We start from the raw sequence: 27,138 nt of genomic DNA on the forward strand, positions 1-27,138 counted from the left end.
CTCAGGGAGAACTAGCATACCCATAGAAGAACTCTGCCCCTACTTGTTTCTAATAAACAAACAAACAAACAAAAATTATGGCTATGGGATACTTGGATCTTTGGGACTTCAATCATCCTGCTGGAGAGTTAAAAAAAAAAATCCCACACAGTGAGTGGTATCTAGAATATATTCTATTTCATTTGGAGTTTTACCCATAATGCTGAACAATTGAAAGGGAAGGACTATGAATATTAAATGGGTCTAATTTCTAGAACAGAGCAGGCTGCCATTAAATTGTCCATTTGATTTTTGAGCCTGGGAATCACGTTCATGTTGCACTCATTACAGGTAAGATGTAAGAGCAGGTGTTTAACATTAGCAGAATGACTAACAACTACTTTGGTTCCTTTTCTACCACCCTGTCTGGGTATAATAATACATCATAGTTTAAACAAAAATGTATCTCATTAACTAGAAACTCACTTCATAGCAAAGCTTTCTACATCCTTGTGGGTCCTTAAAATGGGATTTTGAAGCTTTCTTTTTTTTAAAATTTATTTTATTTATTTATTTATTTATAGTTTTGGCTGCGTTGGGTATTTGTTGCTGAGTGTGGGCTTTCTCTAGTTGCAGCGAGCAGGGGCTACTCTTTGTTGCAGTGCTCAGGCTTCTCATTGCGGTGGTTTCTCTTGTTGTGGAGCACAGGCTCTAGGCGCATGGGCTTCATTAGTTGCGGCACTCAGGCTCAGTAGTTGTGGCACACAGGCTTAGTTGCTCCACGGCATGTGGGATCTTCCCAGACCAGGGCTCGAACCTGGGTCCCCTGCATTGGCATGCGAACTCTTAACGACTGCGCCACCAGGGAAACCCCTTGAAGCTTTCTTTCACTTAAACATTGGGAACCCTCAAAAGAGGATCCTCAGAAGAGCTCATCTGGCCTCAAAAATGGCCAGATGAGCTCTTAGTGCACTCACGTAGGGCTGTATTCACTTCATCTAGAGTCGCTTCTTTAGCACTGGGGATGCCAAGCTGTTCAGTGCTGTAACTTTTTGGATGCTGGAAAAGCTAGAGGGAAAACCCCAATAAGGGGTTAACAATTGCTGATCAATCACTGCTCTGAGTATCTGAAATGCGTGTATTCAAGGAGTGAATGCAGTTACACTGTCTTCTCTAATCCTCAGTTGGTTGACAACATCATTGCTATTAATAATTGGAACTGAAAGAAGAAGTTGAATGAAGTCTCACTTGATTAAAACTATACATTAAAAAGCTAGGGTTGATAATGCTTATTGTTATGCATTCATTAGTTCAACAATTATTTATTGAGCTCTTTTATATGTCAGGCACTGTTCTAAATTCTGTGTGTACAGAGATGAACAACACAAAACCATTGTTTTCATGGAATTTTCATCCTGGTGGGATGGGGGACACAAATAATAAACAATACATAGATATCAATTATAATGTCAAGTAGTGCTAATTGCAGTGAAAGAAAAACTGAGATAAGGGGCTTGGAAAGGGACTCAGAGAGAAGGGATATCATTTTACATAATGTGGTCAATGGAGGCCTTTCTGAGGAGGTGACATTTAAGTAGAGCAATGGTGGATATAAGGAGAAAGTCAATGTATCTGGTCAGGAAAAAAACACCTGGCAGTAAAAAAGTGACTCAATGGCTGGTAACTCTAGAGTTCAGGTTTCTTAGAACTGAGAGTAAGGTCATAAGCAGAAGATCCATATTTTCTTTTCAGATCCTCTTCTTGGTCCTCTGATTCTTGAAGCAAGATAACAACTTCTAGGACCTCAGTTCTTTTATCCATAAATGGACTGGTTGGACATCATCAGTGTTGCCCAAACTCTCAGGATACCGCTGAATTCAACATCACCCTTCTCCCCCGACCCTCTTCCCAGTCAACGCATTTGAATAACTGTCTAAATAATATACATTTATCTTTAAATAGCTCATTTTTTATCTAAACAGATGTATTTTTAAAGGTTTCAGCACCCAATTCCAGTGGAGGGTGGAATTTCCCCACCAACAAGCAATCACTGGACACAAACTGGATATCCTACAAGTCAATTCAATTTTGAAACTATTCTGGAGATGGTGTTGTTACCGAACCACAGGTTGAAGGCTCAGGCCTACAAGACTATTGCCCCTCACCCTGACCTATTTCAGATGCCAATCACAAGTTCAAGTTGTCACCTGTGCTTCTCACTGATTGGCTATAAATTGGTGGTTCCAACAACCCCTTCCTTGGGTTTGATTAATTTGATAGAGCAGCTCAGGGAACTCAGAGAAACATTTTACTTACTAGGTAACTGCTTAATTATAAAAGGATATAACTCAGGAACAACCATATGGAAGAGGTGCATAGGGCAAGTGAAGGGGAAGGGGCATGGAGCTTCTAAGCTCTCCAGGTACACCACTCTCCCCAAATTTAACATATTCACCGACCTGGAAGCTCTCAGAACCCTCTGCTTTTGGGTTTATGGGAGACTTCATTACATAGGTATGGTTGACTAAATCATTGACAATTAAATCATTGGTGGTTAGATTCAAACTCCAGCCTCTCTCGCCTCCCCGGATGGTCAGCAACCAGCCCGCATATCCTTAGGTGTGTTCAAAAGGTCACCTAATTAACATAACAAAAGATACCTCTCTCTACTTAGGGAATTTTTTCTTAAATACATCCTTATTGGAGTATAATTGCTTCACAATGCTGTGTTAGTTTCTGTTGTACAACAAAGTGACTCATCCATATGCATACATATATCCCCATATCCCCTCCCTCTTGAGCCTCCCGCCCACTCTCTCTATCCCACCCCTCTATGTCGTCTCAAAGCACAGTGCTGATCTCCCTGTGCTATGCAGCTGCTTCCCACTAGCTATCTATTTTACATTCGGTAGTGTATATATGTCAATGCTACTCTCACTTTGCCCCAGCTTCCCCCTCCCCACCCCCTGTCCTCAAGTCCATTCTCTATCTCTACGTCTGTATTGCTGCCCTGCCACTAGGTTCATCAGTAGCATTTTTTTTTTTTAGATTCCATATATATATAAGGAATATATATATTATATTAGCATGTGTTAGCATGCGGTATTTGTTTTTCTCTTTCTGACTTACATCACTCTGTATGATAGACTCTAAGATCATCCACCTCACTACAGAGCTCTGTGCCAGAAATGGGAGGGAGACCAAATATATATTTCTTATTATAAATCACAATGTCACAATTTTAAAAGAAAATGTTGTATTATTGCTGAGTGGAAAACTCTCCATGGTATGGAAGGTAACTGCACAAATATATGCATGGAAAGAAAACCATGTTATTAAATTCTATCTTGACATTTGACACTGAGGACTTTAGGCTTGAGGTTTTATCTCCTTTTCTAAAACGGGATTTGCAGTGGTTAGACATACAGCCCCAAACTAGGCCTTACCCTGTCAGAAGGAGCAATGTAAGTTTTACCAACACACCTAAAGGGCCAACAATTGTTTATTGAACATCTACAATACAGCAGGCTCTGGTCTAGGATTGGAGATACATGGAGAAAAATATGAAGTCTTTGTTTCCCAAAAGGCTTACAGTCTAGACAGTAAATAGATTTACTGAAAATAAACAAAGCAATGAAAAGAGAAAAAAAATTAAAAAGTGATACATGTATTCTTGTTAAAGAAAAAATTATCCATGATATCTCTTAAAGACTGTAAGGCACGCTTTCTTCAAGTTGGGCTACTATGTGAGGTCTTGTAGTAGGGGAGAGAGATCAAACTCAGTTCCAGTAGGACAAGTGGAGATGTGTATCCAAGGAGCAGGTCAGTGGATAGAACATTACTAAGAGGAAACCTCAAAGGTAAGGGGGATTCTCGGTAGACCAACCCAACAGAATTCTTGCTGAGGACAGGCCATGGTGATTAAGACATGGAGGGTGGAGAATTTTCCTTCAGGAAATTTAGCAAGATTCTTGCTCAAACTGGATTCTACAAAGACAAAGAAGGCAAAGTTTGGGCCTAATCCAGCAGCTGGGTCAGAGGAGACTGATTAAAGTTCAGTCAAAGGAGAGAGTCTTTGTCATTCTGCAAAGAATGACAGGAGAGCAATAGGTAATAGGTGATAGGTAATAGGAAATAGAAGGAAACTTTAGACTGGGAAAGAACCAGCTACGGAGGAAGTGGATTCCAATCAGAGGGAGAATTGTGTGTGTGTATTATCACTTTAGTAATTTAAAAGAGGACACTATTCTCTCTTTAGTATTGTTAATGCCATGTAAACCTTTTCTTCCAACCACCAGAGATGCAGAAATGCACATTCCAAACTTGGAAAACAATGGACTAGAAGGATCAAGGTTCCTCATAGCCTAGACCTAAAAATCACTATAGTTGACCCTCCACATAGGTGGGTTCTATGTCCACAGATTCAACCAAACACGGATGGGAAAAATTTTTTTTTTAATTCCAGAAAGCTCCGAAAAGTAAAAGTTGAATTTGCTGCAGGCCAGCAACTATTTACATAACATTTACATTGTATTTACAACTATTTACATAACATTGACTTTGTATTGGGTATTATAAGTAATCAGGAGATGATTTTTTCTTCGAATTTTATTTTATTTTTTTATACAGCACGTTCTTGTTAGTCATCAGTTTTATACACATTAGTGTATACATGTCAATCTCACTTGCCCACTTCATCACACCACCATCACCATCCCCGTTGCTTTCCCCCCTTGGTGTCCATACATTTGTTCTCTACATCTGTGTCTCAAATTCTGCCCTGCAAACTGGTTCACGTGTACCATTTTCCTAGGTTCCACATATATGCATTAATATATGATATTTGTTTTTCTCTTTCTGACTTACTTCACTCTGTATGAGTCTCTAGATCCATCCACATCTCTACAAATGACTCAATTTCGTTCCTTTTTATGGCTGAGTAATATTCCATTGTATATATGTACCATTTCTTTATCCATTTGTCTGACGATGGCCATTTAGGTTGCTTCCATGACCTGGCTATTGTAAATAGTGCTGCAATGAACACTGAGGTGCATGTGTCTTTTTGAATTATGGTTTTCTCAGGGTATATGCCCACTAGTGGGATTGCTGGATCATATGGTAATTCTATTTTTAGTTTTTTAAGGAACCTCCATACTGTTCTCCATCATGGCTGTATCAATTTACATTCCCACCAGCAGTGCAAGAGGGTTCCCTTTTCTCCACACCCTCTCCAGCGTTTGTTGTTTGTAGATTTTCTGATGATGCCCATTCTAACTCGTGTGATGTGATACCTCATTGTAGTTTTGATTTGCATTTCTCTAATAATTACTGATGTTGAGCAGTTTTCCATGTGCCTCTTGGCCATCTGTATGTCTTCTTTGGAGAACTGTCTATTTAGGGTTTCTGCCCATTTTTGGATTGGGTTGTTTCTTTTTTTAATATTGAGCTGCATGAACTGTTTATATATTTTGGAGATTAATCCTTTATCCGTTGATTCATTTGAAAATATTTTCTCCCATACTGAGGGTTCTCTTTTCATCTTGTTTATGGTTTCCTTTGCTGTGCAAAAGTTTTGAAGTTTCATTAGGTCCCATTTGTTTATTTTTGTTTTTATTTCCATTATTCTAGGAGGTGGATCACAAAATATCTTGCTGTGATTTATGTCAAAGAGTGTTCTTCCTTTGTTTTCCTCTAAGAGTTTTATAGTGACCGGTCTTACATTTAGGTCTCTAAACCATTTTGAGTTTATTTCTGTGTATGGTGTTAGGGAGTGTTCTAATTTCATTATTTTACATGTAGCTGTCCAGTTGTCCCAGCACCACTTGTTGAAGAGACTGTCTTTTCTCCATTGTATATCCTTGCCTCCTTTGTCATACATTAGAAGACGATAGGTGCATGGGTTTATCTTTGGGCTTTCTATCATGTTCCATTGATCTATATTTCTGTTTTTGTGCCAGTACCATATTGTCTTGATTACTGTAGCTTTGTAGTATAGTCTGAAGACAGGGAGTCTGATTCCTTCATCTCCAATTTTTTCCCCTCAAGATTGCTTTGGCTATTCGGGGTCTTTTGTGTCTCCATAAAAATTACAAGATTTTTTTTTCTAGTTCTGTAAAAAATGCCATTGGTAATTTGATAGGGATTGCATTGAATCTGTAGATTGCTTTGGGTAGTACAATTATTTTCACAATATTGATTTTTCAATCCGAGAACATGGTATAGCTCTCCATCTGTTGGTATCATCTTTAATTTCTTTCATCAGTGTCTTATAGTTTTCTGCATACAGGTCTTTTGTCTCCCTAGGTAGGTTTATTCCTAGGTATTTTATTCTTTTTGTTGCAGTGATAAATGGGAGTGTTTCCTGAATTTCTCTTTAAGATTTTTCATCATTAGTATATAGGAATGCAAGAAATTTCTGTGCATTAATTTTGTATCCTGCAACCTTACCAAATTCATTGTTTAGCTCTAGTAGTTTTCTGGTTGCATCTTTAGGATTCTCTATGTGTAGTATCATGTCATCCACAAAGAGTGACAGTTTTACTTCTTCTTTTCCAATTTGTATTCCTCTTATTTCTTTTTCTTCTCTGATTGCCGTGGCTAGGACTTCCAAAACTATGTTGAATAAGAGTGGTGAGAGTGGACATCCTTGTCTTGTTCCTGATCTTAGAGGAAATGCTTTCAGTTTGTCACCATTGAAAATGATGTTTGCTGTGGGTTTGTCATATATGGCCTTTATTATGTTGAGGTAGGTTCCCTCTATGCCCACTTTCTGGAGAGTTTTTATCATAAGTGGGTGTTGAATTTAGTCAAAAGCTTTTTCTGCATCTATTGAGATGATCATATGTGTTTTCTTCTTCAATTTGTTAATATGGTGTATCACGTTGATTGATTTGCGTAAATTGAAGAATCCTTGAATCCCTGGGATAAATCCCACTTGATCATGGTGTATGATCCTTTTAATGTGTTGTTGGATTCTGTTTGCTAGTATTTTGTTGAGGATTTTTGCATCTATATTCATCAGTGATATTGGTCTGTAATTTTCTTTTTTTGTAGTATGTTTGTCTGGTTTTGATATCAGGGTGATGGTGGCCTCATAGAATGAGTTTGGGAGTGTTCCTTCCTCTGCAATTTTTTGGAAGAGTTTGGGAAGGATGGGTGTTAACTCTTCTCTAAATGTTTGATAGAATTCACCTGTGAAATCATCTGGTCCTGGACTTTTGTTTGTTGGAAGATTTTTAATCACAGTTTCAATTTCATTACATGAGATTGGTCTGTTCATATTTTCTGTTTCTTCCTGGTTCAGTCTTGGAAAGTTATACGTTTCTAAGAATTTGTCCATTTCTTCAGGTTGTCCATCTTACTGGCATAGAGTTGCTTGTAGTAGTCTCTTAGGATGCTTTGTATTTCTGAGGTATCTGTTGTAACTTCTTTTTCATACCTAATTGTATTGATTTGAGTCCTCTCCCTCTTTTTCTTGATGAGACTGGCTGATGGTTTATCAATTTTGTTTATCTTCTCAAAGAACCAGCTTTTAGTTTTATTGATCTTTGCTATTCTTTATTTCTGTTTCATTTATTTCTGCTCTGATCTTTATGATTTCTTTCCTTCTGCTCACTTTGAGTTTTGTTTGTTCTTCTTTCTCTAGTTCCTTTAGGTGTAAGGTTAGATTGTTTATTTGAGATGTTTGTTGTTTCTTGAGGTAGGCTTGTATAGCTATAAACTTCCCTCTTGGAACTGCTTTTGCTGCATCCCATAGGTTTTGGATCGTCGTGTTTTCATTTTAATTTGTCTCTAAGTATTTTTTATTTCCTCTTTGATTTCATCAATGATCTATTTGTTATTTAGTAACATATTGTTTAGCCTCCATGTGTTTGTGTTTTTTACATTTTTTTCCCTGTAATTGATTTCTAATTTCATAGCATTGTGGTCAGAAAAGATGCTTGATATGATTTCAATTTTCTTAAATTTACTGAGGCTTGATTTGTGACCTAAGATATGATCTATACTGGAGCATGTTCTGTGTGCACTTGAGAAGAAAGTGTAATCTGCTGTTTTTGGATGGAATGTCCTATAAATATCAATTAAATCTATCTGGTCTATTGTGTCAATTAAAGCTTGTGTTTCCTTATTAATTTTCTGTCTGGATGATCTGTCCATTGGTATAAGTGAGGTGTTAAAGTCCCCCACTATTATTGTGTTACTGTTGAGTTCCACTTTTATAGCTGTTAGCAGTTGCCTTATGTATTGAGGTGATCCTATGTTGGGTGCATATATATTTATAATTGTTATATCTTCTTCTTGGATTGATCCCTTGATCATTATGTAGTGTCCTTCCTGGTCTGTTGTAGCATTCTTTATTTTAAAGTCTTTTTTTTTTTTTGCGGTATGTGGGCCTCTCACTGTTGTGGCCTCTCCTGTTGCGGAGCACAGGCTCTGGACGGGCAGGCCCAGCGGCCATGGCTCACAGGCCCAGCCGCTCCGCAGCACATGGGATCTTCCCGGACCAGGACACGAACTCGTGTCCCCTGCATTGGCAAGCGGACTCTCAACCACTGCGCCACCAGGGAAGCCCTTAAGTCTATTTTATCTGATATGAGTATTGCTACTCCAGCTTTCTTTTGATTTCCATTTGCATGGAATATCTTTTTCCATCCCCTTACTTTCAGTCTGTATGTGTCCCTAGGTCTGAACTGGGTCTCTTGTAGCAGCATATATATGGGTCTCGTTTTTGTATCCATTCAGCAAGCCTGTGTCTTTTGGCTGGAGCATTTAATCCATTCATGTTTAAGGTAATTATCAATATGTATGTTCCTATGACCATTTTCTTAATCGTTTTGGGTTTGTTTTTGTAGGTCCTTTTCTTGTCTTGTGTTTCCCACTTAAAGAAGTACCTTTAGTATTTGTTGTAGAGTTGGTTTGGTGGTGCTGAATTCTCTTAGCTTTTGCTTGTCTGTAAAGCTTTTGATTTCTCCATCAAATCTGAATGAGATCTTTGACAGGTAGAGTAATCTTGGTTGTAGGTTCTTCCCTTTCATCACTTTAAGTATATCATGCCACTCCCTTCTGTCTTGTAGAGTTTCTGCTGAGAAATCAGTTGTTAACCTTATGGGAGTTCCCTTGTATGTTATTTGTCAGTTTTCCCTTGCTGCTTTCAATAATTTTTCTTTGTCTTTAATTTTTGCCAATTTGATTACTATGTGTCTCAGCATATTTCTCCTTGTGTTTATCCTGCCTGGGACTCGCTGAACTTCCTGTACTTGGGTGGCTATTTCCTTTCCCATGTTAGGGAAGTTTTCTACCAGAATCTCTTTAAATATTTTCTCAGGTCCTTTCTCTTTCTCTTCTCCTTCTGGGACCCCTATAATGAGAATGTTGTTGCATTTAATGTTGTCCCAGAGGTCTCTTAGTCTGTCTTCATTTCTTTTCATTCTTTTTTCTTTATTCTGTTCTGCAGCAGTGAATTCCACCATTCTGTCTTCCAGATCACTTATCCGTTCTTTTGCCTCAGTTATTCTGCTATTGATTCCTTCTAGTGTAGTTTTCATTTCAGTTATTGTATTGTTCATCTCTGTTTGTTTGTTCTTCTAGGTCTTTCTTAAACATTTCTTGCATCTTCTCCGTCTTTGTCTCCATTCTTTTTCCGAGTTCATGGATCATCTTCACTATCATTATTCTGATTTCTTTTTGTGGAATTTTGCCTATTTCCACTTCATTTAGTTGCTTTTCTGGGGTTGTATCTTGTTCCTTCATCTGGTACATAGCCATCTGCCTTTTCATCTTGTCTGTCTTTCTGTGAATGTGGATTTTGTTCCACAGGCTGCAGGATTGTAATTCTTCTTGCTTTAGCTGTCTGCTCTCTTGTAGATGAGGCTATCTAAGAGGCTTGTGCATATTTCCTGATGGCAGTGACGGGTGGTGGGTAGAGCTGACTGTTGCTCTGTGGAGGCAGAGCTCAGTAAAACTGTAATCCATTTGTCTGCTGATGGGTGGGGCTAGATTCCCTCCCTGTTGGTTGTTTGGCCTGAGGCAACCCAATACTGGAGCCTATCCGGGCTCTTTGCTGGGGCTAATGGCGGACTTTGGGAGGGCTCATGCCAAGGAGTACTTCCCAGAGCTTCTGCTGCCAGTGTCCTTGTCCTCATGGTGAGACAGAGCCACCCCCCACCTCTGCAGGAGACCCTCCAACACTAGCAGATAGGTTTGGTTCAGTCTCCCCTGGGGTCACTGCTCCTTCCCCTGGGTCCTGATGTGCACACTACTTTGTGTGTGCCCTCCAAGAGTGGAGTCTCGGTTTCCCCCAGCCCTGTCGAAGTCCTGCAATCAAATCCTGCTAGCCTTCAAAGTCTGATTCTCTAGGAATTCCTCCTCCCATTGCCAGACCCCCAGGTTGGGAAGCCTGATGTGGGGCTCAGAACCTTCTCTCCAGTGGGTGGACTTCTGTGGTATAAGTGTTCTCCAGTTTGTGAGTCACCCACCCAGCAGTTATTGGATTTGATTTTATTGTGATTGCACCCCTCCTACCATCTCACTGTGGCTTCTCCTTTGTCTTTGGATGTGGGGTATCTTTTCTGGTGAGTTCCAGTGTCTTCCTGTCGATGATTGTTCAGCAGTTAGTTGTGATTCTGGTGTTCTCGCAAGAGGGAGTGAGAGCACGTCCTTCTACTCTGCCATCTTGAACCAATCCCCCAGGAAATGATTTAAAGTAGACAGGAGGTTGTGCTTAGGTTATAAGCAAATACTATGCCATTTTATATAAGGGACTTGAGTATCTGCAGCAAAGTTGAGAGGCGTCTGGGAGAACCCCTGGGGCCACAGTCCTTACATGGCAAAATGCAATAGCCATCTCTTCTAAGCATTTTAAAGCCTGCTCTGACGCAATTGGATCAAAGTCTTCAAAAGAGAAGCCTAATCTCCCTTGTCTTCACTTTTGGATCTGAAGTTATCTCTTGCAGATGCTAGAAATATCTGGTTTATGGTAGGAAACAGCCCAAATAACAGCAAAAACAACAATAAAGTCATTCATTTGTGCTACAATTATACATTTAATTATTTTCCTATTCTAGGTCCATCTTTCCTAGAGTTCTTAGAGGAATGCCAGACAGAGATTAGATATCTCCACTGTATAAAGGCCATGAGACCCACAGACACTAAGTGAACTTTCCAGGGCTAGTAAGTCACATAGATTATCAGATGGCACTTCACCGATCTGCTCAGTGCATCCAGGCCCAATTTGATCTATGTGTTGGGTGAATATCCAGTCATGGCAAATCTAAATCCAAAGCATTATAATGGTACTATCAAAACATGGGGGCGGGGAGTGAGGGAAGATACCCAGAGGAATTCTCACATATACCTTTCCAGTAGTTTTAAAATGCTATAATACCTAGACCATAAAATGAAGGATTTATTTTCCTTTACCCATTCATCCCTATATTTCTGCCCCAAATATTTACTCAGAACCTATTCTGTGCTAGTAATCCAAAGAGAAAAAAAAGAAAAGGTGGGTGCCCCACTGATCTAGTTTGCTAGGTCACCATCATCAAAGTGAACACCTCTTTACTGATTTATAAGAGAAAGTAATTTGAAAATTATGTTTCCAAGCACTACTGTTTCATTCACATCCCAGTTAGTGTTTGGGAAGAAAAAGAGGAAGAAAATTACTGTAGCATAAAATAATTTCCAATTTCCTGAGTGCTAAATGAAGTAAAAATTGTGGTTAAACTAAACTCATCAGGATGGTTATTTTTAAAAAAAGTATGCTAATGAAATTATATGTCTTCAAATCTAAATATTTTCAGAGTTATGTCTATTAAAAAGGAGTCCCATTTTTTGAACAAATGGGCAAAAATATATCAAATATGAAATTCCCCGTATTAAATGTAAGTTTGTGCAGTTCTTGACAAGCTCATCCAAATTCCATGTATCACTTGATACACAGTTTCTACCCAATTAAATATAATTCATAATCATGTGAATTTATTTATTGTCTTCTAATGGAACATTTAAAACCTATTTTACCTGGCGTTTTGCCAATATCATTGCTATCCATTGTAGTCAAACAGGCAAATTCGTTCATCAGGTAATTAGCCTTATTTAAAAAAATTTTTTTTTTTTTTTTTGCTGGTAGGAAACTTAATCAGTTCTATGCCTGTCCTAAACTATGGTGTGCCAAGCTATGTTCTATTGTTGGCTCAGGACAGAGAGATGAGAGAGTGAATTGATTTTGAAGAGGAAAAGGGAGGCATAAGGAAATGAAATTCTTCCCTTACATTGTTCTGCAACCTGGGATTGGGAAAAGGATATTGACACTAATAGTATAATTACTACCTTATTTTAAGGGTTTGCCCTGTTCTAGGAACTGTTAGTGGCTCTAGAAACATGAGCTCATTTATTCTTTACCACCACTGGCCATGTTATTTGCATTGCATGTTTGTGGAAAATGAAGTTCAGAGAGGTCAAGGTACCTGGCCAAAGTCACACAGCTAGTAAGTGTTGGAGCCAGGCTTTACACACAGTGATGCAATGAATGCCACACCCAACAAGGGGTAGTATATTGCTTTTACTCTTGAGCTGAAGATTTGAGGTTCATGAGGTTTGAGCCTTAGACTAGTGTTGCCTCTGTGAGCCTGTGACAGATGACCATGTGCCGGCGATCAGCTGATTAAAGTGGCAAGAGCTATAAAATCACATGTAAAAATGTATTAAAACACCTTGAATGAAGAAGGCCCTTTTATGAAGACAGTAGGCCCTTTTATGATCATAAAAATCATTAGCTGAGTTAGATTGCAAGATGAAAATTCAGTTCTTACTCCCAGTCTACTGGGGCCTGACAAAGTCTCCAGACTGACCTTTTTCCCCTCACACAATTTTAGTGCAATGAAGAGGATGGAATATCAAACTTCTCTGTGAGACATATTATAAAGAGCTATGACATGCCTAACCAGTTTCTTTTATATTTGATTTGCAACATACTATAGAAAGACTGCAAACCCCAGCAAAAAGAATTCACAGTCCTGCCTCATCTATCACTTTGGACTTGGAAGGCAGGCTGGGCATTCAGAGGTGTGACTAGATCCTATTGTCCAGCTCTGTGGTGAATGGCAGCTTGAAGGAGCGTCCATCCCAAGTTCTTACTGCCAAGCTTGAGCTAAGTCACTGATTACGAGGAATAGTCATCGCGGTTAGCTCTTCAAGCTTAAAGGATAAAACCCTTGATCAAGGTGGGAGAAACGAGATCTATTCCCATCCAGCTTTGACAATCACCTCCTGTGTATGTGTTGGAGAGACACTTAGCCTCTCTGGTCTAGTAAGATGGGGATTGTAGCACATACTTTGTCTTCTCATAGGAATGAGGTCAGTGTCGTATCTAGTACATGTTCTCCCACACAGTACAGGCTCAAAAAAAGCCTCATTAATTGAAGAAAAGAATTAGTGCATTAATTAATACTCCCTTCTTATTTTTCAAAGCGTTTGACATATAAGGATAAGGTTTATGCTTACTAATTATCCTTATTAATAAAACTAAAGTCAGCATTACTCTTCAACACCAGAGGGACTTACTTTACCATCAAAGTACTCCTTTAAAGTTGGGAGAGAGCAGTGAAACCCAGTTAGAAATAGTCACTCCTGAGACTTCACCACCTGACGACCCTTACTCCACATGCCCAGCCCTACTTCTGTAGTGAGCTAAGTGGCAAATCCATGTTTCTGATTACCTAGTTCCACCTAGCTGCCACACAAGCATCTCTAATTTACAACTCCAACCCAAACTTAATTCAACTTCTTTCCCCCTAAACCACTTTTCCTTTTGGATTTACAATCCCAGATACCAAAAGCACAATCCACTCAATTTCTCAAGTAAGGAAGCTTAGTGTCTCACTGGCATTCTCTAATCAGTCATCAAATCTTGATCAGTCTGCCTTATCAGTGTACCGTCATTCATTCAAGTATTTTTAAAAAATATTTATTTATTTTCCTTATTTATTTTGGGTGCATTGGGTCTTAGTTGCGGCATGGGGTATCTTCGTTGAGGAACACGGGATCTTTTGTTGCAGCACGTGGGCTTCTCTCCAGTTGTAGCATGCAGCTTTTCTTTCTCTAGTTGTGGCACGCAGGCTCCACAGCTTGTGGGCTCTGTAGTTTGCGACATGCGGGCTCTCTTATAGAGGCGTGCGAGCTCAATAGTTGTGGCATGTGGGCTTAGTTGCCCTGTGGCGTGTGGGATCTTAGTTCCCTGACCAGGGATCGAACCCGCGTCCCCTGCATTGGAAGGCAGATTCTTTACCACTGGACCACCTGGGAAGCCCCTCATTCAAGTATTGACTGATATGTTTCAGACAAAATGCAAAGAACTGGGAATACAAGAAGACAAGATCCCTCCCCTCTTGGGGCTTGCATTCTGGTGGGGTGGTCAGACTCACAGATACAGGAAAAGCCAGTAAGTAAAATAAGTTTACAGAGTTGTAACTGATACAAAGGAAACCAACAGAGAGTGAGCTACTTTAGATGGAAAAGGGGGCACATTTTGTCTGTATGAGGAACTAAAAGGTGGCCAAGGTGGTTGGATCATAGTGCACTGATAGGAGAATGGAGTAAGATGAAGTTGGAGAGATTTGCAGGGTGCTGATCATGTAAAGCAATAAAGTAAGGGAACTGACATATATTTAAGATTTTGGGAAGCCAGTGAAGAGGTTTAAGTTATGGAGTCATGTGGTCTGAGTTGGGAGTTCATATCCCTCTGGCTTCTTTGTGGAGAAGTTGGGAGCAGGAGATCAGCTAAGAGGCTGTGTTCGTCCTTCAGGTCAGAGATGATGATGGGTTAGACCAGGCTGGTGGCAGTGGAGAAACAGCAAAGCCTTGCCTCTTTTCCATCACCAATTTACTGAATTATTTTTGGATACTTCTATCACATTTTGACATTCATAATAACCCTCCTGACATGCCTCTAGGTTTATATGCTCCTAATCTGTCCGCCACACTGCCTGGCAGCTAGATTTGTCCACTCTTCTGCTCAGAGGTCCCAACTCACCCCCCATTGTCCTACAGAGGCTCTCAAAAAGAGGTGAAGGATGTTGCATAATTACCCAGGAGCAATTTCAAATAATATTGACCAGGTGTCACCCTATACACAGGGTTATACTCTCTGGGCAACTTGAATGTGTACTTTTTAATGAGTTCTCCAAGTGATATAGATAATCTGCTCTCTTATTTTCTCCATCATGCCAGGAACAGTGGCATATAAAATGCAGCTTAGCTAAACACAAGATCTGTCCAGAAAAGCCATGATTGGCGTACCCTCCATTCACAGTTAACATCTCACCATATCCTATTATGTCTTTTATTTATTTTCTTCCCTCAACTCTGAAGGAGAGGAAATAGCCTGATGCATTGTCTGGGGAGGTGGGTGGGCATAGAGGTAAATAGCTGATTACAAGGCAAAAGGATAGATATTTTGGAAAGGGTTGGAAAGCCTGAAACACATCAGGAAGCAAGATTCATTCTGCAAGCTTGAGAAACTAGCACAGGGTCTACAAAATAAGATTTTGATGAGTGAATGAATGATGATTGAAACAATACCTACTACTGAAGGACAAGAATAACAAAGCAGAGTCCTTTCTTTAGCTGAATCCATGTCATAAAGCAGTGATTACTTTATATTGAAATAAGGAAGGACCACTTAAACTAAGATTGTTTTTAAGGTAATATGTTCCAAATGAAAAAAGGACTCCACTAGTTGGGAAAGACGTTTTATTCCCAAGCTTCTAAGAGGGTTCTTCTACAAACAATAGAGGCTTAAAGTAAAAAAGAGAAGATAAAAAGAAAAACAAGTATTTTTAACTATTGAAAAGTAGACAGCCTTTTTTTTAAAAAAAAAAATTAAACATAAAAAATGTGAAACTGTAGTTGTCAAATCTAATCCAAATACATTCCTAGAAAAAAGGATCATCCACGGTGACAGGTTTACTTACAGCTGTATACTTGTTTAAGTGCTATTCATTTTCTTTTTTTAATTAATTTATTTTTGGCGGCGTTGGGTCTTCGTTGCTGCATGCAGGCTTTCTCTAGCTGCGGCGAGCGGGGGCTACTCTTACTTGCGGTGTGCGGGCTTCTCATTGTGGTGGCTTCTCTTGTTGCGGAGCACGGGCTCTAGGCGCGCAGGCTTCAGTAATTGTGGCTCACAGGCTTAGTTGCTCCACAGCATGTGGGATCTTCCCAGACCAGGGCTTGAACCTGTGTCCCTTGCATTGGCAGGCAGATTCTTAGTCACTGCGCCACCAGAGAAGGCCCAGTGCTATTCATTTTCCTTTTGAGTTATTTCTTCACTTCAAATTCAACTGGAGATCTGTGCAAATCTAGCAAAATATTCTTTGGATTACAAAAAACATATAAAAAATGAACAAAACCTGCAATTACGGAAGTCTTGAGAGTGTGCAATCCTTCACTGAAATGAAAGATTCCAAGGTGACATTGTCCACAGAATTTATTCCGTTGAAGTGTTCAGACAATTTGATTTAAATGCAAAGGAATATGGAAGTGAGCACTTCATCAAAACATTTCTCTTTGTATGCATTTTGACTGAGTCATAAAAGTAGGATGTAGCAGGATATCAAGAAATTGCTTGAAACAAACTCCCACAATAAAGTTAAAAAAAAAAAGAAGATAATCTAAAAATTATTTGCAATCATAGAGAAAGCGTGTGCCCTCTGTCTAAGGGAAAGAGGAAAAGCACTTACAGCATAGCATAACCTGTGTGTCCTCTCCCCGAGTATTGCTATGTTTTGACCTTTGGCCCTATGGAGCAGGTGAAGTGTCCTTCACAGAAGTCCCAACCCCCAGGCAGCAAGATGGGACTGCAGGAGACTGCAGGCATACTCACAGATCAAATGGCATTGACCCTCAGAAGCCACCATGGTCCCTGTCCTCATTCTGAGCTTATGGCCCAAAGCATATTTTAAAACAAGGTTTGGAAATGAATTGCTCTTTCTTTGATCAAACTTTAGAATGCCACATTGTTTTAAGAGGAGTTAAAATTATAAAAGGAAAAATAAGCAGTTTCAGCTGGCAGGGTCATTATGATAGCCTGGCAAGATCAAAGTAAGGAAGAATAGAATAACATTGGAGGTCTGATCTGATAACTACACGTGGCAAATGTATATTTTTGACTCTTCACCCCGCCAACCCTCAAATGCTCGGTATGGGGCATAAAATCTCCATCTTGAACTTCAGAGTTCTGATAGTTTCATTCCCTCATGGACTCGTTTCTCATAACCATCAAATTACTGATACACAAGATAAACGCATATTATATAACAAGTATTGCAAAATCATAGACTGACCTAGATCTTTAGCATCCTTCTTTTATAGAAGATGCGTGTGAAGAGAAGTCAGGAAGCTAACACCGAGAATGTACAAAAGACCTTTAAACAATGCTACAGAATCTTGTCTGAAAAAACATTTGTAAAACATATTTGATTTTAAATAAACAATAAAAGCAGCAGACGACAACAGATCATAAATAGAGTTATTAAAAGATCACAAATATCTTAAATTAGAATTATAAATGGGTCATTAGAAATAATTTTTTTCAATGTTAAGAATCAAACCCAGAATTAAAAAAGAATCGTTTTTTTATTTCAAAGGGTGCTTCTTATATTGAAGCTCATATTAAAGCAACAGTACAATGTTCATAAAATATAAGTGTGATGCCGTAACATTTCTTACATGTCAGAATACTGATATTTGTATGTATACTAAAATAAGAACTTTAAAATTGTACAAATAGATACATTAAAAATGACATAGAAATAGGGCGCCTCTCACTGAAACAAGACAGTTATATCTGGCACGTATTAGTTTAAGATGAAAGTAGAAGCAAAAAGATTTACAAGAATCAGCAGTAACAAGATTGATACTCAAGAGACATAATTGTACATTGTATTGTACATACATTGTATGGGTTTAAGCTGGCTGAATATTATATATTTCAAGTTTAAAAATGCACTACATATAGAGTGTCCATAGTTTAAGGCGAAATTACAGCTCAGAACTGTTGTCCTTTCTAATTTTGTGGAAGCTTCTTTGACAAATTTAAAAAAAAAAGAAGAAAAAAGGACTTAGATGTTCATAACACATAAACAATTTCCCTTCATTGTGAGTTCACCGTTAGACTTCCCCTTCTCTTAAATATTTTGTATGCCAAGTGGTTTTCCTCTAGCCAAGTTGATAAACTTCAATATTTGCCTTTTTGTGAGAAAAGGTACTTCACAGTATTTACCACTTTGATGTCCTTGCAGTTTTATTAAATGTATCCTCTCTGTAAAACTTTGCTTGTTTTAAATGAGCCTTTCCTTGTTTTAAAAAAATACCTGTTTACATATCTTCTAGATTCTTCAGAACACCAGACACAGTTCTTAAGGCCAAATTTGTATCGTTTTCGTTAAGAGTCGTCATCAAAAGTGTCTTTGGAACCGTACAAGTCCGCTAGTTTCTTAAATCGAGGTCCCCAGTTCTGCAGGTAGTCATAGTCCAAGTCTGAATCTGTGGTGGCCGACTCTAAGGAACTCAGGGACCCGGCCACAGAGCCCCTGCCTTCGTAACCATAGATCTGGATGGAGTCATAAGGAGGGGCGGTTGGGTCATTATCCGCCTCCTGTATTCTCGTGTTGATGAAGTCATCCACATCCACACTGTTGGGTGCTGGCCGGAGCCCAGGTCTAGGCATGTACTGATATTCAGGTTTTATGTCTTTGCGAGGGATAAATCCATTGATACCATCAGGGTTCTGGAGGGTGGCAATATCAAAGGCTTCTGTGTCTTCTTCCCCACCCCCCTCATCATCATAGGTAATGATGTTCTCACGGACATCTTCTTCCTCGAAGACAATGAGTGGTTCTTTCTTTTGCCTTCTCAGTGTCACAAACAACACTACGATGACTACAGGGGGAAAAAAAGAAAAAGAAAGGAAGCATAGGTTAAGCCCAGTCTTCTGGGTTCTTTTCCCAGGGAAACTCTGCTTACCTTAAAGCATGGTGTACACATGCTTCAGAACTGGGACCAGTCTATGAAATGAGAGCTTTACCTGGAATCCCCAAAGATGTGCAAAGTTGTCCTACACCTGGCTCTTCATCTGCAAAATGCTTCCAGGAAAATATTATATCCAAACAAACTGGCAAGTTGGAACTATTTTGAGTTTTTACAAATGAATCCAACATTATTTAGAAGTCATCTTCAGAAGAATTAGGAAGATTCTAAATGTGTCCGTCTGCAGCCTCTTAAAAGTGGGTTATGCCTGTTTCTTTTTGCAAAGGAAGACAGCTGCCTCTCCAAAGTTTACAAATGAGGACATTCAGAGACTTGAGGTCCTAACTTTCTACAGGAGGTGCTGAGCCCCTGCCCAGAGTTCTGAGGTGGGGTCAGCATTGACCTTACTCTACCTGTATAAGAAATCTTATCATAAGCATGGCTAGACTCTCTTCAGACCACTGTATAGAAGAGGGGTAGTTTATAAAGACCCCCAAGAGACAAATGACAAATCTTCTCTATCTGAATACAGGGAAACAGCATCAGCTGAAACTCCAGATGAAACCACTGTAACTGTCTCTTCCCTGGGAGAGGGGATTCCACTAAACTCAGGGCATCTAGGATGAATAAGCAGAGTTGCTTATAAGGAAAGCTCTGACACTGTTTCATTCCCTATCAACCCCCCCACCTCCCCACAATGTTCCATTGGAACACTCGCTCACACACTCAGCAAGATTGAAGAAAGTGTTTGTGGCTGAATTTGGCAAGTGACTTGAGAGCCCCTCTGGGTCCACCATCACTCTGAGATGCAGGGATGAGGGTCTGCACTGGACCAGACTGTGAACGGCTTCCAGTGCTCAGCAGGCAGTGTCTTTCCCCTGTGCCTTCTGTAACAGCACCCTCACCAGGCTCATTCTTTTTCACTTTCTTTTCTTGGCTGACTCTTTATCTTTCATCACAAAAATCCTTCCTGATATGCCATTCTGATACCAGACAGGGCTATTGGTATCCACTCTATGTACCCACCTGGCCATCACCGTGACACGTGTCACACTGTTCACACATCTGCCTCCACCACTAGATTATGAACTTAGAGCTTTTCTGTTTTCTGCTCCCTCTGCTAGGACTATCCATCCATCCCAGCCCCTTTCCCCAGCTGGAAAGCTCTTTCAGCATCTGATAAGTATGTTACATCCTCCAGGAAGTTGTCTCTGACCTTCCCAGTCAATGTCAGGTACTTTCTACTCTTGTGCTCCCACTGCCTTAGGTTCGTGTCTCTATCATGGTGCTCACCACGTGCCTCTGCAATTTATCTGCTCATGCCTATTTTCCTCAATAGACTATGAACTTTTTGATCACTGAGATCTTGTATGATTCTTCTCTTTATCCCCCAGGGCTGAACACAGGGCCTGGTACCCAGAAAATACTCATGAACTATTGGTTGAACTAAACTTGCTGGCTCTTCCCTATGTATCAGGGACACATTAATTCATTCAGTGAAGAACTAACCATCATGGAACAAGTATAAATTTGATGTCAGACATACTTAGATTTGAATCCTGATTTTTTTGTCATACACGAGTTCTGAGACTTTGGGACGACTGATCTCATCTTCCTGAGGCCCGGCACTGGTAGATGCTACCTGCATCAGCACATTCCTGCTGTTACAGAGTAAACCACAGATGGGACTATGTGCAGAACAGGGGCACCTAACTCAGCAGGCAAGTGCAGGAAAAGCTGCTCTGGGCTCCCCATGAGCTGATGCATGCACCCAGATATTACATATGACATCTAGAGGAGGAGCCCAGATCCAGCTTCAGCCAGGCCAGTCTTCATCCAGTTCCTTGAGTCCTTCATAGACCGTCTTTGACATCACGATTATTCTTTCTACCTCTAACTCTTCTCATTCCTCTTGTAAGGCTCACCATTGTTCATATACTAGGTCTTTGCCTAAATTCCTCTCCTGAAAAATCTCTGATGTTCAACCCCGTCCCCTGCTGATGCCCCCAGATGTCTTCTGTTACGCAGTCCTGTGATGCCCGGCATTTGCTCATCACAACCACCCCCAACTCGGCTCTAATGCTTGTTAAGTTGCCTGTTCCCCCACCATACCTTAAAATACATGAGCAGGCAGGCATCCCCTCTTTTTTGTCTCAAATTGCCTCCACGGCATATAGCACAATTCCCGGTAACTTGAGAAATATATGTGTTTCAAGGATGGGCATCTGGTTGAAAGGCCCTTCCTACAGGTAACCTGGGAGGTCCCTTACCCAGGAGAATGATGATGCAGGCAAGGATGGCGATCAGCGCCCCAGTGCTCAGGCCGGCGTTCAGGATGTAGGCCTCCGCGTTGCAGGACAGCAGTGCCCCGTTCACATCACACCCACAGACCTTGATGGTGAGGGTGTTGGTGCTACTCATGGGAGGGATTCCACCATCACTGATCACAATGGGCAGGAGGTACAAATCCTGCTTCTGCCGACTGAACCCTCCGCGCCGGGCGTACACCCCTGCGGTGTTATCTGTTGGAAGAGAGGAGACAAGGTGTACTCGCAGAGCAAGACCACGGAATCACAGACTTCACATCTTTGCATTCAGCTTGGCTGATCTGAATGTGCTCTTCTCACCCCAAGGCTACAATCTGAATCCTCCCCACTTGTTCTTTAATCTAGACATCTATAGAAGCCACAGTCATTTGGCATGAAAAGGATCCCTGAGTTTTGTCCCATCTCGAAATGAAACGCAGAAATCAGCTCTTTTTTATTTCGTTGATATGAATGCCTTCAGTGGCCGGGTAACCACACCATTTTCTGTTTGGGTGTTGTCCCTTTCCTCAAATACAAGGAAGTATGGGCTTCAATTCCACACTCTATGTTAATATAGGATAAAATTAAATATATAGGTGAGTGTGAGAAAAAACACACAAAACCCTTCTTTTTCAAGTTTGTACTTTCCCTACTTCGTGACAAGCCTTTGGCCAGTTTTTGTTACTTTTTTGAGAGATTTCTAATCTACCCTCAAATCTTGCCCAAACTATGAACCCACTTATAAGTCCTAAAGGAAAATATTATCTTTAAAGTGGAAATATTTTACAAACCCAGCAGCAGGTTTACAGTTTCTCTGAAATTCAGCCACCCAGTTAAACCTGTCATTCCTGCTTAAAAAGATGACGTTTTCTCTGCTGCTCACACAACACAGCCCACATCTACATGGTGGATCACCAGATCGTTCTCTGATCTAGATTTTACCTTGCCTTCTAGGCTCATGCCCGCCCCTTCCCACATGCCCCAGTTCAGCCTGCGGTGCAGAACTCGTGTCTCTTCCCCAGCACACTACACTTTTTGTACGCCTTGGCTTTGACCCTTTGCTTTAATGCCCCCAAAAGCCGTTCCTTTGATCATTACAAGTCAGCTTCTCAAGCCTCAAAACTGAATCCAAAAGTCACTTTCTGGGAGCCGTTTCTAGACCTCTCCCCTCTTCTCCTTTGTGACCAATCCCACTGTACGTTCCTACAGAAATCAGCCTCCCACTCTTCTGTCATTATTTGGTGGCATAACTACTTGGGTCTCTCCTAGACTGTGAACTTCCAGACAATAGGGGCTTTTATCTGATTCATCTCAGTCTCTCCAGTGCTGGACACACAGCAGACATTCAATAAATATTTGTTGAACAAATGTCGTAACCTTGTTCTGGGAAAAGTTTCACCCAAGTTCCAGATGTTGGTTTTCATGTATTTCCCAATTGTTTGTAACCTATTCCTCCAAATGCTTCCTCATCGTGTTTTCTGCATATCTCTACCAGCCATAAAGAATTTTTCTAGGCCATATGCTCTGCATTTGGAAAACATCGCTATTATAAAACTGTGGAAGTTTTGAATATACTCCATCAAATTATACACACACACATCCACACACACACATCCTCAATATGGCACACATGTTTTTGTGTGAGTTAGGAATCAGTAATTTATAGCAATAAGAATGTTATGACCAACATGATGGCCCAATAGCCAGCATGCTTTAAATGGATTGACAGGACCATGAATTAGCTCTTGTGGTAGGAAAAATTATCTTAGAATCTAAAAATTGAATTCATATATTTTAGGTTAAAGGAAATGTAATATATTCTGTGTGAGATAAAAAATACATACAAATGGCAGATTCAGTCTCATTTAGGACTGAGCAGATATTCTGAGTATTGCAGAAGGTAAGGTGTATGTACCTGCTGGCTTTTGGCAAGACTTATTATTATTATTTTTTTTTCTTTTTTTTCCGGTACGCGGGCCTCTCACTGTTGTGGCCTCTCCCGTTGTGGAGCACAGGCTCCGGACGCGCAGGCTCAGCGGCCATGGCTTACGGGCCTAGCCGCTCTGCGGCATGTGGGATCTTCCCGGACCGGGGCACGAGCCTGTGTCCCCTGCATCGGCAGGCGGACTCTCAACCACTGCGCCACCTGGGAAGCCCCTGGCAAGACTTATTAATGACGGATCCTCTGCCCTTTGCTGCCAATCTCTCAATAAAAACAGGGCAGAACAGCTAGCCCTCATTTCTGTATTTTCTGAAGTTTGTGTGATTGGTGTATATTGCTCTTACCACTGGAGGAAAATTATATGTACTATGAAAAATCATGAAAAAATAATAATAAGCTGGTCAAATAGAATGTTAATATTCAGTTTCCTGACTGTTCTTTCCTATTCTAGGCTATAACATTGTTGTATGCTTAACAAATACAAAAAATTTACATATCTACATAATTAATTCAAATGTTATTTTTTCCATCTCATAAATTTCTTTTGAATTCAAGTAAGATTTTCACAAATGAAATGTTAAAATATCGGGGCTTCCCTGGTGGCACAGTGGTTGAGAGTCCGCCTGCCGATGCAGGGGACACGGGCTCGTGCCCCGGTCCAGGAAGATCCCACATGCTGCAGAGTGGCTAGGCCCGTGAGCCATGGCCACTGAGCCTGCGCGTCCGGAGCCTGTGCTCCGCAGCGGGAGAGGCCACAACAGTGAGAGGCCTGCGTACCGCAAAAAAAAAAAAAAAAAGTTAAAATATCTACCACATTTTAATGCTCTGAAATGTCACAAATGCCATCGTAAATAAAAATGAATATGAAAAATTTACGAAGAAAAGCAAATTAATTGCTCAGTCAAATATACCTCTCTGATACAAATGACATCCCCAAGAGGGCATTCACTTAGTTTATCTATTGGTTTCCACCCTGTTACCCATGGTGTAGTTTGGAGGGAATGTGACCTGAGTGTTTTTATTTTTTTAAACCCGTGGAAGCCATAATTTAAAATCTATTTTTCAATGTGCCATCCATGCAAGACTGTACCTCCGGATCATAGCAGGCTGGCTTACACATGAAGGTAATTGAAAATCACACATTAATGGAAAACATGTTTCTGAGCAGGACACCAGCCTGCGAATTCAAGATGTTTCACATTCTGAACAGCTGAGTCCTCTCAGACACACTAACTATGAAATGAAAGCTCATCAAAGTACCCTGCTGACTGAACCATTTACTGTCGCTGCGTGATTCATCAGTAGACTCTCGAGAACTTTTAAAAAGTGTCTTCTAGTCAAACATGTTTCACATATGGATTTTAAGATTAGTTTGAGAGGTGGAAAATAAATGGAGTGAAGGTCTCTTTCTGGGCATATTCTAAATCCATGCTTTAGAATGAGTCACTTGTCCTGTCAGAGCCTCACTTATTCATCTTTAAAATGAGGACACTGGTTGATATCAAGCATGCCTCATGGGGTTGCTATTGGAACCAAATAATATAATAAAAGCCCATGGTTGTCCTCTGGGCTGTGCTTCCAGAGGGCTCAGGAATCATTCTACCAGAAAACCTAGCACTAGTATTGAGATCCTCCAGGGATGGTGAACTGGTGAAGGGTAGATATGGTTAGACAAGAAGCATGTCTAACCAGACTAGTTTGGCACTTAGGTGGTTACTGTGGTACGTAGGTAGTTGCTGTGGCATGAATGCATAAAATATCCCCCCTCTAGATCTAAGTGGCCCCAGCACCAATGCAGGGATGAGTTTTTCTGGGGGAGGGCCATATCAGAGGAGACAGTGCCATATTCTCTGATAGTCTTTCTTGTGGTCCACTCTGATCACTGATCTTTTACTAACAAAAAGAGCCACTATGGGCAGGGACTCCATGAAAATCAACTCTAGAAAAACAAACGGAAAAAGAAACACACAGTAATAAAAAAACCCTCTAGGAAATCAATTTTGCATCTTATGTTTGGCTACAGATTCTCTCATCTAAATTATTTTAATTAGCCAGCTACTCCCTATCTGTCTTTGAGAGGGTCCCCTTACTTCGGACATACACATTTCTGAGGTTTATCGGTGACCCAAGAAAAAAATAAGAGCTTCTGTGAGGACACGTTTTCAGGGAAGTGTCAAATTGGCTCCATGGTTAATAAGATGAGGCAGAAAATGACAAATGTTGTATGGATTTTTAAATTTCCATCAAGAGATTTCTCAGACCCTTTTCCTTTATAAAGCTTGCAAAGAGCAAATCTCTCAGTATTTGGGGTCAGACAGACCTGGGTTTGAATCTCGACTCTTCTACATATCAATTGCCTGACTTTTAGACATGTTAGGTAAATGTCTTGATTTGCTGTATTCTCATCCAGAAAGCTAATAATTTTTAGGGTTAAATTTGATTCCATTCATAAAGGTACTTAGCATAGTGCCAGGCTGTTGGAGATGCTCAGTAAATATTAATTCTATTCTGGAAGCTCTCCTCTTGGTGCAGTAGACTAATGAGGAAGAGAAACATATTGACAAAGAGAGGAAAGTGAATTCTTGGAAATGTCATCGCAGTTTTGAATGCAGTTGCCTACATAGAAGGGCTCATCATCCAGAGGCAGGAGATAGTTCATGCTCTTCAATCCTGGGTGATATATTTCCCATGGTAAGAAAATGTTTTTCTTTTTTTTTTCTTTTTTTTTTTTTTGCGGTACGCAGGCCTCTCACTGTTGTGGCCCCTCCCGCTGCGGAGCACAGGCTCCGGACGCGCAGGCTCAGCGGCCATGGCTCACGGGCCCAGCCGCTCCGCGGCACGTGGGATCTGCCCGGACCAGGGCACGAACCCGTGTCCCCTGCATCGGCAGGCGGACTCTCAACCACTGCACCACCAGGGAAGCCCAAGAAAATGTTTTTCAAGCACCTCGGTGTTTCATCCTGACACCCAATGTTCTCCTCCCTGGCCACAAACATGGAAGCAGTTAGCAGTTCCTTTTTCTTACCCCTACTTAGGCAAAAACTTGTAAATGAGGCTATAAATTACTAGTATATGTGATGTACAAATTGTAGTATTTCTATTAATGGAAAATAAATTCAGGTTTCAAATTTTTATGGCTACAACCTGGACTCCTAATCGTATGCTATTTTTATCTGCACACTTTGTCATTACACTAACAAAATGTAAAAGTTCCTGATAATGATGTCTCCATGGTACCAGTTTAGAGATGCAAATGGATGGGCTATGATGATGATGTCACCCAAGGGAGGAATATATACAACTGATATTAAAAGGGAAAATTATGATAGGGGAGCAGCCTTTGATACACAGACTGCACAGAGTGCCAACCTTATATTAGGTAAAAAAATAATGGGAACAGGGCAAAATGGGCAGTATATGGGCATAGCCCCTGCATATTAACAACCTGAAAAGAGGAATCACTGAAGCAAAGGATTAGTACTTTCTACTCTCACCATGATGTCAGGAGAGAGGCTTGGCCTAAGGTGAGAGAATGTTGCCCCAGTAGCTTTCCTAAAGAGCATCTTAAGATGCTCTTCCTTACCACTTCTTTTCCTCTGTCCCTCTCTGTTCCAAAGCTAAAAATTCCCCCACTGATCAACTTGATCAGAGATACTTCAGCCTGTGAAGATAGGCGCTGTCTGCATCAGACTGGAGCCCATCTCTTGAGACTGTTAAAGAAAAAAAAAAATATATGGAGAATCTAGGCCAAGCCTTAAGCCTTGCTCTTATTTAATTCACTTCTGACCTAAATCTACCCACTCTACCCTTTCCGCTCAAACCTCAGCGACAAAGTAGATCTATCTACCACATTAAAAGCTTCCACACACTTGAAGACAGTTATGCAGT

General features: G+C 40.5%; 1 protein-coding gene across 1 annotated transcript in view; it reads right to left on the reverse strand.

Annotated features, from left to right (window-relative positions):
- Positions 1-17,591: 17,591 nt before the first annotated feature.
- The window catches only part of CDH11 (cadherin 11), a 144,746-nt gene continuing 135,199 nt past the window's right edge, over positions 17,592-27,138 (reverse strand). Inside the window, exons 12-13 of the mRNA XM_060131015.1 lie at positions 21,273-21,524; positions 17,592-18,915 (exon numbers count right to left, since the gene is read on the reverse strand). Coding sequence (XP_059986998.1) covers positions 18,419-18,915; positions 21,273-21,524 — 749 coding nt within the window. The 3' untranslated portion in view covers positions 17,592-18,418. The remainder of the gene's footprint in view (positions 18,916-21,272; positions 21,525-27,138) is intronic.

Source organism: Lagenorhynchus albirostris, chromosome 19 (assembly GCF_949774975.1).
Source record: "Lagenorhynchus albirostris chromosome 19, mLagAlb1.1, whole genome shotgun sequence".
NCBI lineage: Eukaryota > Metazoa > Chordata > Mammalia > Artiodactyla > Delphinidae > Lagenorhynchus > Lagenorhynchus albirostris.